The 13,896-nt window shown below is 38.0% G+C and overlaps 1 protein-coding gene across 1 annotated transcript in view; it reads left to right on the top strand.

The window, feature by feature from the left end:
- The window catches only part of Atad2 (ATPase family AAA domain containing 2), a 79,052-nt gene that overhangs the window by 50,707 nt on the left and 14,449 nt on the right, over positions 1 to 13,896 (top strand). The window contains 8 exon segments of the mRNA XM_008838007.3: positions 1,581 to 1,669; positions 3,519 to 3,678; positions 5,739 to 5,829; positions 7,100 to 7,414; positions 7,495 to 7,627; positions 8,379 to 8,565; positions 9,207 to 9,392; positions 13,449 to 13,584. Coding sequence (XP_008836229.1) covers positions 1,581 to 1,669; positions 3,519 to 3,678; positions 5,739 to 5,829; positions 7,100 to 7,414; positions 7,495 to 7,627; positions 8,379 to 8,565; positions 9,207 to 9,392; positions 13,449 to 13,584 — 1,297 coding nt within the window.

The raw sequence follows: 13,896 nt of genomic DNA, 5'->3' as shown, positions 1-13,896 counted from the left end.
TGGGGGGGGTCTTTTTGAGGCTGGGTCTCCCTGTAGCCCTAGCTGTCCTGGAACTCACTGTGTAGACTAGGCTGGCCTTGAACTCACAGAGATCCACCAGCCTCTGCCTCCCGAGTGCTTTTTTTTTTTTGAGACAGGATCTCCCTGTGGCTTCAGCTGGCCTGGTACTCGCTGTGTACACCAGGCTGGCCTTGAACCCGCAGAGATCCACCTGCCTCTGCTTCCCAAGTGCTGGGACTAAAGGTGTGTGTCACCATGCCTGACTGGTATGTCAACATTTTTAACACTGACCTACAGCAAACAATTTTACATTGCTACAAAAGATATAATTGAATATAAGCTCTTACAGTAATTAGGATTCACATCTAGTAAGATAATAGTCTTGTCCTGAGTATTTTAATAATAGTGGATTATGTCATAATATAGATAACTGAATGCAATTCAGCCCTAGAATAGCTTTTAGCTTCATATTCCAGATTGTATTGACAGTACATTGTGAAATAATACATTTTGTTCTACTGAGACATATTCCTGAAAATGATTTTAAATCCCTTTTTAGAACTTAGGGACTTTATCCTTTCTGAAACAGATTTTTTTTCCATGTTTGGTATTTTGATGAGAAATGTTTTTCTATCCTGACATGGAGGAAGACAATCTTTGCTTCCACAGTTAGCCTCTAATAAATGTTTTTCTGTGTCCCAGTAACTATAGCTATATTAAATCCGGTGTGTACAACCATTGGAATATCTTGGCTCTTTATAGTTGATAATGCAAATAAAAATTAACTATGTTAATATAAGCATAGATCTTGGAACTTACGTTTAGTCTTACAAATAATTATAAATGACAAATTGTAGCAAACAAAACCGAATGAAAACAGATTGAAAAGCTATCTGTTCTGATTTTTAAATTTTTTTATTTTATGTGTATGAGTGTATCGCCTGCATGTATGTGAGTGCACCTGTGTCGTGCAATGCCGCAGAGGTCGGAAGAGGGGTTTGGATTCCCCTGGAACTGGAGTTAAGGACGGTTCATAGCCACCATGTGGGTGCTGGGAATCTAACCCAGGTCCTCCGCAAGAGCAGTCAGTGCTCTTAACTGCTAAGCCATCTGTCCAGCCCCAAATTACATTTATATAGTAAGTTTGAATGGAAATGGATTAAAATGCCTTTTTCTTTTTTTCTCTTTCTCTTTTTTTTTTTTGAGACAGGATCTCTCTGTAACCCCAGCTGGCCTGAAATTCACTATGTAAACCTGGCTGGTCCTGATCTTACAGAGTTCAACCTGCCTCTGCCTCCCAAGTGCTGGGACTAAAGGCATGTGCCACCACCACCACACCTGCTAAAATGCCTTTTTCTTTTTGGTCTTTTTGAGACAGTGTCTCCCTGTAGCCCCAGCTGGCCTAGAACTGGCTATGTAGACCAGGCTGATGTAGAACTCACAGAGATCCACCTGCTTCTGCCTTTTAATCTCTGCTGGGATTAAAGACATGTGCCACTAGGCCCCTCAATTAAAATGCTTTACATTAAATCTATTTGAGGCTTTCTGTGATAACATGGGGCTACTGAACCTTCTTTTAGGCCTATCAGATGCGCCCATCAATTATTTTCTTTGATGAAATTGATGGTCTGGCTCCAGTACGGTCCAGCAGACAAGATCAAATTCACAGGTAAAACTTGCTTGATGATAATTTTACATTTCTTAAATATTCTGAGCTATATTGCTGTTATATGAAGGGTAAAAGTGTTAAATGGTGAAAGAAACTTTACAAACCAGTTCTTGGTAATAGAATCCTAAAATATAGTGAAAAAGTGAACCTATTCAGGGAATCAGGGTGTTTTCATGCAGTTTTAAGGTCTTGGTTACAGAAGATTGAATTCAGGATACAAGCATACATTCTTAGGCCGAAGATAAGAACAGGGCTGAGCTGTGGGATATACTAAATGACCTGGTAGAAGAGCATAGCCAGTTATCTTTAGTTCCAGCTTGTCTGCAACTAACACCTGAGAATTAGATTATCTTAAATTTTAAAATATCTCAACTGTTGCCAACTAATTCAGATGCTTTCCCCCTTCTTAATCCCCTGAAGTACTGGGGACTGAACCCTGAACCTTGAGTGGTCTACCTCTGAAAAAAACCTCTAACCCTCAGATGCTTTTTAAACTGCCTAGGCGAAACAAAATACGTCTTAGAGTGACACTACTGGTTTCATATACTGATGACAGCCAAACAGTCTCATTTTACAGATAAGAAAATTTTATGTTTGCTTAGTCAAGAAAATAATTTTCCCAGAGCCTCAGTCCCACCCTGAATCTAAATTAGTTTGTTGGGGTTTTGTTTATTTTTTAGACAGGGTTTCACTGCGCAGCCCTTGCTGGAACTGACTAGAACTTGCTTACACCTCCCAGGTGCTGGGATTAAAGGTGTATACAAACACACCTGGCTACGTATGCTTTTAGAAGATCATTTCTTTATTCTTAGAACCAACTTCAATATCAGTACCATCATCACTTTGAACTGTCTTGGATATTATATTTCTTTTGTATATTCTTTATTTTTATTCCATTTGTTTGACAGTGTACATAAAAGAGTATGTTTTATAATTTTTAAATAATCTGTTCTATATAGAACTAGTAAATTTTTTTAGTGTTGTATCTTTGATTTGAAACTTTGAAATTTCTCTGAAATGATGCTGTATGAAATGGCTTGTAGCACCCATTTATGGCTATAAGGATCATTTACGTTTTCAGTTGATTTCAGTCTTTTTTGGTTCTGGAGATTGAGCTTAGGACTACATTCCCACTCCTTGATTTCATTTCTATGTATGTATGTGTGTGTGTGTGTGTGTGTGTGTGCATATTTGCATGTGTATAGACTCTGATGCTTATTCCAACACATGGGGAGTGCTTGAGGTTGATGTTGGCAATCATCTTCACTTTATTCACTGAGGCAGGGTCTTTTTGACCCAATACTCTCCAGATCCCCTAATGTGGGGATTCTCATTAGGGAGCTTGCTCTGGGATCCTGTTTCTAGCTTCTGGGACTGGAATTATAAGCAGATTGCCCCGTGTACTTGGCATTTAAGTGGGAATTTGGGGACCTGAACTCCAGTCCTGTACTCATGCTTTAAAAGGCAAGTCTTTTAACTACTGAGCCATCTCTCCAGCCCTCACCTTATTTTTTGAGACAATGTCTTTTACTGAACCTGAATCTTACTGTTTGGCCTAGACTGGATAGTGGGCCAGCGGACTCTCGGATCTGCCTGTCTCTGCTAAGATTATATGCATATTCAGCCAGACCTAGCTTTTACATGGGTGCTGGAGAATTTGAACTGGGTCCTTGCTCATTCAGCAAAAGCCCTTAACCCCTGAGCCATCCATCTAGCTCCCTGGTGTTTTGTTTTGTTATAGTTCATTGAATATAAGAAAATTCATTTGCATGTTTATACATTAAATCTTACCAAAAGAAGGACTATTACTAATTGATATACTAATTTCTTTTCTTATTTTTATCTTTAGTTCTATTGTTTCCACACTGTTAGCTCTCATGGATGGTTTGGACAGCAGAGGAGAAATTGTGGTTATTGGAGCCACCAACAGACTAGATTCCATAGACCCTGCTTTACGAAGGCCTGGTCGTTTTGACAGAGAATTCCTTTTTAGCCTACCTGATAAAGATGTAAGAATTTAACATCACTCAAAATTTAAATATATTACTTTTGTCATCAACAATTTCTTTAAGTTAAAGAAATTTAAGTTAAATTTATTTGGGGTGAGAGTGTATGTACCAGTATGCACATGTCAAGAGTCTTTTCTGTTCTGTGGGTCCTGGGGATCAAACTCTGTCAGGCTTAGTTGCAACTGTTGAGCCATGTTTTGATACTGTGAAAATTTTAAGACTCGAGGTTTATATCATGATCCTAGTGATGTTCAAAAGATCTCAGTGGGAGATAATTTGCTAAGTATAATATCCTCTGTCCCTCCAATTGCTCTTAAAATTCTTTCATTTTGTGGCTGGAGAAATGGTTCAGCAGTTAAGAATACTTGCTACTCTTCCACAGGACCTGGGTACAGTTCTCAGCACTCACAGAGCAGCTAACATATGTCCTTAACTCCAGTTCCAGGGGATCTTCTGTTCTCTTCTGCTTTCCTTGGGCACCAGTCATGCATGTGATGCCCTTACATACACACAGGCAAAACACTCATAGACATACTTTTTTATTTTTTTGGTCTTTTTGAGACAGGGTCTCCCTGTAGCCCCAGCTGTCCTGGAACTCATTATGTAGACCAGGCTGGCCTTGAACTCACAGAGATCCGCCTGCCTCTGCCTTCCAAGTGCTGGGATTAAAGGCATGCGCCAGTTCGCCCAGCCAATTTTATTATTTTTTTTTTTACTATTTTATTTATTTATTTTTGTCTTTTTGAGACAGGGTCTCCCTGTAGCCCCAAGCTGTCCTGGAACTATGTAGACCAGGCTGGCCTCGAACCCACAGAGGTCCACCTGCCTCTGCCTCCCAAGTGCTGGGATTAAAAGCATGTGCCACCATGCCTGGCTTTATTATTTTTATGTGTATGAGTGTATTGCCTGCATGCATGTGAGTGCACCTGTGTTGTACAATGCTGCAGAGGTCAGTAGAGGGCTTCGGATTTCCCTGGAGCTAGAGTTAAGGACGGTTCGTAGCCGCCATGTAGGTGCTAGGAATCAAACCCGGGTCCTCTGCAAGAGCAGTCAATGCTCTTAACCACTGAGCCATCTCTCCAGCCCCGACATACAATTTTTTTCATCTTAAAAAAAAATTATTTCAGCGGGCTTGGTGGTGCATGCCTTTAATCCCAGCACATGGGAGGCAGAGGCAGACAGATCTCTGTGACTTAGAGGCCAGCCTGGTCTACATAGCAAGTTCTAGGCCATCTGGGACTACAGGGAGACCGTTTCAAAAACACACACGCACACACACAATTTATTTCAATTTAAGCACATCCTTGCAATATTGTCAATTTTATTTTAGTGACTTAATGAGCAATCCTTTAGTCAGTTTATTAGCTTTGACTTCTTCCTGAATACCATTATATAATTACAATTCTAACCTTTTAAGTTAAAGCCACTTACTGCTTTTGAGAAGCACATAAAAAAATAGGAATTAAAGGTGCTAAAGAGATGGCTTAGTGGTTAAGAGTGCTTCCTGCTCTCTTACATAGTCCCAAGTTAGGTCCCCAGCACCCATGGATTGATTCCAAGAGCACTTGCACTCATATGCACTTAACCACACAGACACATATACGTAATCGAAATCTTTAAAAAAGGAAAGTATGACTAGGACTATCAGTACTCTTCATGTATTCCAGGGTGAGCAGTACTTTACCTAATTTCTTTTTTGTTTGTTTGTTTTTTATATATACATATTTTTTGAGACAGGGCTCCCTGTAGCCCCAACTGGTCTGGAAACTGCCTCTCCATCCCAAGTACTAGGCTTTCAGTCATGTGACACCACGCCCGGCTACTTTTAATTTCTTCATCATTAATGGTGACTATAACTTGGGCAGTATAAATGCAAATCTGGTCAGTTTTGTTAAATGATTACAGATATATCTTTTCCTTCAATTTCATTGTTTCGTACTTCTATTTATATTTTAATTACTTTAAAATTTTAGATAATCAAAAGTAGTTTCAATTCAACTTTTAATATTCATAACTTTATGATTATAGCTGTCAAAAATTAAAGTTTGTTTTATTCATAGGCTCGAAAAGAGATTCTGAAGATTCACACAAGAGATTGGAATCCAAAACCACTGGACATATTTCTAGAAGAACTAGCAGAAAACTGTGTTGGTAACTATTGTTTTAAGCAGTTATAAGAAATACTACATTCACCTCAGAGTTGTAACAAGTTGACATCTTGCCTTAAAATTACATTTAAAGAATCATGAGATGTCTGAACAGATAAAGGTACTTGCTGCTTCAGCCTAGTGACTTGAGTTACTTTGGTCCCTCTGGAACTCACATAAAGATGGAAAGAGAGAACTGATTCCACAAAATTGTCCTCTGGCTTCCACATAAGGACTGTAGCATATGTGCACATATACACATCATGCACATATACACATCATATGATAATAAAACATTTAAAACTTTTTAAAAAAACTTTAAAAGATTTTATTTTATGTGTATGAGTATTTTGCCTGCATGGAAGTCTCTGCTTTAGCTTCTGCCTCCAGGTTCCTTCCTTGAGTTCCTGTCCTGGCTGTCCTCAATGATGTACTGTGATGAGGACATAAAAGCCAAATAAATCCTTTTCCTCTCCAAATTACTTTTTGGTCAATGTGTTATCAGAGCAACAGATAGCAAACTAAGGAAGATGGCTCAGCTATTAACTGCACATACTACTCTTCCAGAGGATCCATGTTTGATTTCTAGCATCTGTGTCAGGCAGCACATAACTGTCTGAACTCCAGCTCCAGAGGCTCCAACACCCTCTTCTGGCCTTCATAAGACCTGCACTCAAGCGCACCGCCCCCCCCCACAGACATATATATATAATTAAAATGAATCTTTAAAAAATAGGTAGATAGGGCCAGGCCTGGTGGCACGCCTTTAATTCCAGCACTCGGGAGGCAGAGGCAGGCGGATCTCTGTGAATTCAAGGCCAGCCTGGTCTACATAGTGAGTTCCAGGCCAGTTGGGGCTAAGGGGAGACCCTGTCTGAAAAAGACTATATATATATGTGCGCATGCACACACATATGTGCCATTGGAGGAATTTAAGAACAATGTAGACATGACAGTAGTGATAGCCCCATGAATAAGGTAGCATGATCTCTAATAAAGAATCGTGTGCAAAGCAGGAGTCTCTAAAATCACATAGTAACAGACTAGAATTTGAGCTTGGTCTGATTTTTAAAACTTGTGCTTAACCATTTTTCTTAATGCTTGTGTATTTCACTCAGAAGTTTCTGATTTGCTGATGGTTTGTAAGAGATTGGGTTTTGTTGCTTCTATATACATTTACTACTATGTGACTAGGTTAATTTTTACATTCTTCTTTTACTCATGACCATGTTAATAGGTTGGGTTTTTTTTTTCTTTCTGATTGTTTTGAATAGGATACTGTGGTGCTGATATTAAGTCAATATGTGCTGAAGCTGCTTTATGTGCCCTACGTCGACGCTATCCACAAATCTATACCACCAGTGAAAAGCTGCAATTGGATCTCTCTTCAATAACTATCTCAGCTAAGGATTTTGAGGTAGCTATGCGGAAGATAGTACCAGCTTCCCAGAGGGCTGTGACATCCCCTGGACAGGCACTACCCACCATTGTGAAACCACTTCTGCAAAGCACTGTTCACAAGATCTTAGAAGCCCTACAAAAAGTATTTCCACATGTGGAAATTGGAACAAGCAAAGCTTTAGATTCAGGTATAAAACTTGATTGACCATTGAAAGAAGTGAAATATGACATAAAGAAAAATTACTAATGTGCAGCTTTTTTTCTGTAGATGTTTCTTGCCCTCTGCTAGAAAGTGATTTGGCATACAGTGATGATGATGTACCATCAGTGTATGAAAATGGACCTTCTCCAAAGCTCTTAAATAAGGCAAAAGAAAGTTTAAGTTTTCTTCATTTAAACAGGTATGTTTTCCTTGCAGATGAATATTTTGTTGTGTAAATTCCATAAAAATAGGTGAGATTTGTTTAGCACAATAAAAGATGCTAGCCAATCTTTTATTTGTTAAAAGATCGGGACTGTGGAAAGGGCTCAGTGGGTAAAGTGCTTGTCTTTCAAACATGAAGACTTAAATTCAACCCTTAGGGCCCATGTAAAAATGCTAGGCAAGGTTTTAGGCCCCTGACATCCCAGTGCTGGGAAAGCAGAGACAGGGATAATTTCTGGTGCTCACTGACCATGCAATCTGGCCAGAGAGAGACCTTGTCTGGAAAGAGGTGGATGGTATTCTTGAGTTTGTCCTCTGGCTTACACATGCACCCACTTGCATATACACAAACATACACATTGTTTTTTAACATTAATTTAAAAATTTTTTTTATTTAACGTGTATTGAGTGTATTGCCTGCCTGAGTGTATATGAGTGCACCTGTGTCATGCAATGCCGCAGAGGTCAGAAAAGGGTTTCGGAGTCCCCTGGAACCAGAGTTAAGGACGGTTCGTAGCTACCATGTGGGTACTAGAAATCAGCTTTTAAAATATATCAAAAATTTGTTGTTGCAGTTAAAAAATCTGTGGAAGTCATTATCATATGTAAGTTATGAACCATCTTAGAGTTGGCTTGTTGAACTGATAAGATGTCTGAAAGATTTGTATTTGGTAATTTAGGGAAAGCATTTTAATTTTTTCTAAAATGCAGCTTATTATTTCTTACAGAAATGCCTGTTACCAACCTATGTCTTTTCGACCAAGAATATTGATAGTGGGAGAACCAGGATTTGGACAGGGTTCCCACTTGGCACCAGCTGTTATCCATGCTTTGGAAAAATTTACTGTCTATACATTAGACATTCCTGTTCTTTTTGGTGTCAGTACTACATCTCCTGAAGAGACATGTTCTCAGGTAATTTGTTCTCCAGTTCAATAAGCTGTAAGATAAATCAGTCTTCCAGAGACAAAATCTAGAACTGCCTCACTCAGTGCTTTTTGTATTTTTCTTTTTCTGATTTCTTACTTAAAGTTTACAAAACAGAACTTTGCATAGTTGCTTAGTTATTAAATAGAAGTTTTACATCTACTAATTAATATTTGCATAACCTTAGAAAACCTGTTAGAGCTCTCTGCTTTTTTTTTTTTTATTTTCAAAATAGATAATTTCGCTGATAAGTAAATTGAAGTACTTAAGCAATGACTTCTCCTTAGTAAGTAATCTAATATTCTGCTGTTTATATTGCTATATTTCTATTTAGTTATGCAATACTATTTATATTTATAGATTTGTTTAACTTGTTACAACTACACATTTTTTTTCTAGATTTCTTGGCCTTTTTTAACTAGTTACCTGAAGCAATTATTTTCTCCAGTATGAAACTTTTTAATAAAATACATTTTAAAAGTTGTAAGATTTGAGGGGGAGAATCATCTAAAATAATACAAAGGTTTTTCTATGAAAATTCTGAGAAGTTAAACATTGTCTTATTAGGCTAATAAAACTAGCATTTATGTGCTGACTCTGAAACAAATTTTTTTTTTCTTTTTTCTTAGCTGATTCGTGAAGCTAAGAGAACAGCACCAAGTATAGTCTATGTTCCACATATCCACTTGTGGTGGGAAATTGTTGGACCAACGCTCAAAGCCACATTTATCACATTACTGCAGAATATCCCTTCATTTGCTCCAGTTTTATTACTCGCAACTTCTGACAAACCACATTCTGCTCTGCCGGAAGAGGTGATTTATGGGGGAGAAATCACTGTACTTTAAAAAGTGTTCTTTGTACCAAAGTAAAAACAACTTAATGTGAAATTTTATGTGCTACTGAAGTAAATGAAACACTAAGAAATAGTTTTCTCAGATATTTCTTTGTTAACTATTTGGCCTGTGCTTACGGTTTTAGAATTTATGTGGTAAAACACTTTTTTTCTATTAACAAATAGGGCATTATACAACATATTGTTCAGGGTTCTGTGGCATTGCATGACATAGATGCACTTACATGCAGGCAAAACACTCATACACATAAAAATAAATCAAAAGGTTTATTTGAAAAACATACTAAACATGGGTAAGTTATGATATTAAACAGTCTCTGTAAAGCCCAGGTGAGAACATAACATCTATACAAAGACCTGAGAAAGGAAAGCTAGTGAAACTATTTGACTGTCTGAGGGACAAAAATTCTTGGCAAGAGGCCCTGCGGCAAAACTCATGTTAGAAAAATAGCAAAAAGTTTAGAGGTGGCTAGAGCACAATGTGTGTGAGGGGTAAGGCTAGAAGAATGAGGTCACAGAGTTAGGAAAGGGTCAGATTATTCCCCTGGTGGCTCTTTTAATAATTGATAATGAAACCTGAGCATTTAATAAGCTAGGAAAAGAATTATGTTATAGCCTCTGGGTGGGGAGGGTCCTTTCATGTTTCTTGTTTATCTAGCTCAGGATTCCTTTACAGCCTCTCCTTTATGTGGGTATACCACTTTGAAACACACTTAAATACAGAATTCTGTTAGCTTTCCTGAAAATCCAGTTTATTTGGGGCCTACAATTTCTTAATCTCCATTTGTTTCCCAGATAGCACATAGACCCTAATATGCCTTTGTAATGACAGTTCTGTGTATTCAAGTACTCTTTTAACTTTATTGTTAATACTGTTGTAGCTGTGGACATCCACATGCCATGGCTTATGTAGGGAATTCAGGAAAACTTGGAGGAATCAGTTCTTCCACTGTGGGTTCTAGGGATTGAATTTGAGTTGTCATTACAGGCATGTGCCACCATTTTTGGCTGAATAGTCTTTTATTGTGTGTGTGTGTGTGTGTGTTTTATACTTGAGATCAGACCTAGATGGATGTTAGGGATTCTAGTGTGCTTTCTACTGTTAGGTGTTCTAGTTTGTTTTCTGTTGCTGTGATAAAACACTGAACAAAAACAACTTGTGGGAGAAGGGGTTTATTGTATTTTATACTTCCAAATCACAGCCCACCATGAAGGGACATCACGGCACAAACACAAGGCAGGAGCTAAAGTATAAACCTTGGAGGAACACTCTATTGGCTTGCTTCCCCTAGCTTATTTATCTTTTTTAATATTTTTAAAAGACAAGGTCCCCTTGTAGCCCAGGCTCTGGCCTGGAACTTGGCTATGTAGATGAGGCTGGCCTTGATCTCACAGAGATCCTCCTGCCTTGCCTCCCAAAATGCTGGGAAATACTTAAGCTGAGAGAAGTTTTTCTTATTTTTCACATGTGACTTGCACGTTGCTTTCAGTCAAACCAGCTGAAAAGCCTAGCTGTTAGATATGAGAGATCATTTTCTGTTATATTCCATTGGCTAAAATTTAGTCAAAATACCTCACTTCAAAGGAGTCTAGGAAGTGGCATAACAGTGCACCCAAAAGAAGATAGTAGAAATAGCAGACTCCACATATCATACCTAGTTGTATTGTCTTTAAAATTCTAGTTACTGTCTGAATGTCTTGTTCGTTTCTTTTAAAAGGCCATTGTCAGAATGAATACAGAAAACAAACAAGGCTCTGATTAACACAATTAAGATGGACTGCTGCTTTTTCTTTTTTTTTTAAGACACTGTAATCCAGGCTGGTTCCAAACTTGGGGTGATGTGCTTACTGCTGGAATTATAGGCATAAGCTGCCCCACCCAGCTAGGATCACTAATGAATTGCTGTATTGTGTGGTTGTCTTATTCACTGTCAAAACTTTTAGCCATTTTGAGATTTTAAATATAATGAATTTATGCTTTTGGCAACAAGCATGAACTTTGTATTTTGGTGTCAGACATCAAACCCAGGACCTTGTACACATCAAGCACATACTCTACCATTGATCTGCACCCCCAGAAAAAAATCTTTTGTAAAAAGACAAGCTACTAAAAATATTTTTATTCTTTGAAGTTTCATATATTGATGCAATGTAGATTAATCATACCTATTCAACATTACCTACTCCTTGTGCCCCCCACCATCTCAACAGCATATCCTTTTTAAAAAATTGCTAGCCGGGCATGGTGGCACACACCTTTAATCCCAGCACTCGGGAGGCAGAGACAGGCAGATCTCTGTGAGTTCAAGGCCAGCCTGGTCTACATAGTGAGTTCCAGGACAGCTGGGGCTACAAAGAGACCGTGTCTCAAAAAGACAAAAAAAAAAAAAAATTGTTAATAATCTTAAGTCTAATTAATTCTGCCCATATGTGCATGTGTGGGTGGTCATACACTGGGGTATGAGCAACCTACCAGCAGCCATGTTCTCAAGGAAGAGTAACTCCCTACTTCAGCAGCCATCAACTGCCAATAACTCTTCTGACCTTTAGATAGTGGGAGGTTGATATAAATTGTCCCATTCAGAGAGTTATTTATATTGAACACTTTAAACAGTTGTGAATCTTTGCATTAACTGCTACCCACTGGATAAAGAAACTTTTTTGGGTGTTGGAGAGAAGATAGGTCAATGGTTAAGAGCACTGGCTGTTCTCACAGAGGACCCAGGTTCCATTCCCAGCATCCACTTGGTGGCTAACAACCATCTATAATTCCAGTTCCAGCAGATCTGACGCCCTTTTCTTTCTGCCATGGACATTGGACACGTGGTACACTTACATCTATGCAGGCAAAACACTCATACACATGAAATAAATTTTTAAAATAAAGAAGGTTCTCTGACCAAAGTTGAGCGGCACAAACTTAGAATTCAGTTTTATGGTATGACCATTAAGCAAAACAACTAGGTTCCTCCCTAAGGTCTATGATCTCCCTAGTCATGGGCTTTTGACTGACTTCTCAGTACCAGCATGAAGTCTGTCCTGTGGGGGAGCCCTCATACCCATTATTACCCCATAATCATTATGCCACTCTTGCACCAGTGGGTACATCTTGCCATCATCAGATCAGTGTTGTACACAGGGTCCAGCTCTAGGCAAGACCATTGATGTTTTCTCTCCCAGCTGTCCATAAATTCTGACTCTGTAAACTAGCCAGCTGAGAGTTTCCTAGTTAGTTCGAGGTTTACTTCTTTATGTCTTGCACCTAAATTGAGCAGTGTCTTCAGCAATAATCTGACCATGTACTTACAGCTCAGTGGTAGAGTGGTTTAATCTCTATCATGACCTTAAAAAAATAAAAAGAAAAGCATACAAGAAAGTGACTGTGCTAGAAGAAGAAAAAAAAAATCTTACATGTCTGTTATGTAACACTAAAAGGATAGAACTACAATATGGAACTTCCAGGTCACCAGAAAGGGAGGGAAAGTTACAATTTCAAATAAAAATCTCAAGAATAAATTATTTTGAATTTCTAAAAATAAATTTAGGGACAATAGTATATAGGAAATATACTAGTTACCAAAAATGCACAGTAATAATACTGTGGAAGGTCTAGAACTTTGTTTTGAAACATGCTGGGGATCTGTTTTGCGCGCTCGTGTGTGTGTGTGTGTGTGTGTGTGTGTGTGTGTGTGTGTGTGTGTGTTTGTTTGTTTCCCCTCTCACGTCTTAACATTTTACTTCAGGTTGTTAGATAACCTCAGTAAGCCCTGTAAATAAAATAGTATATCAGTTACTACATTATAATTGGATTCTTGAGTTTTAAAAATGATCTTATGTATATGCATGGTTTATACCTAATTTATGACCTTTAAAAGTCAAAATTATATAACTTTTAATTAAAAATATGTGTATTTTTAATATTAAATAAATTCAACCTTCTCTTGGATTAAGTGATCAATAACATGCATTGTGTGTTTATATATTTTGTGTAAGTTATATTTATTTTCTTTTTAAGGTACAAGAATTGTTTATCCATGATTATGGAGAGATTTTTAACGTCCAGTTACCAGGAAAAGAAGAACGGACCAAATTTTTTGAAGATTTAATTCTAAAACAAGCAGCTAAGCCTCCTATATCAAAAAAGAAAGCAGGTTAGTTAATTATCAGGTAATACAGAATAATTTTAAGGGAATAGGACTAAAATATCATTGACATTGTCTGATAACACAAACTCAAAGCCTCTGTTTTGAGGTTGGTTCATATATACATTTTGCTTCCTGTTCAGATGGACCAGTGTTCTTGAGGGCACACAAGGTGTTTCATAGTATAGCTCCCACCTATCCTTCAGGCTTACTTTTAGAGCTGTGTTTTGTTTTTATTTTAAAAGATTTCTTTTTTTAGGGGCTGGAAAGATGGCTCAGCGGTTAAGAGCACTGACTGCTCTTACAGAGGACCTGGGTTCA

Source organism: Nannospalax galili, unplaced genomic scaffold, assembly GCF_000622305.1.
Source record: "Nannospalax galili isolate Female #2095 unplaced genomic scaffold, S.galili_v1.0 scaffold17, whole genome shotgun sequence".
Taxonomy (NCBI): Eukaryota; Metazoa; Chordata; class Mammalia; order Rodentia; family Spalacidae; genus Nannospalax; species Nannospalax galili.
This window is presented reverse-complemented; position numbering and strand designations above follow the sequence as displayed.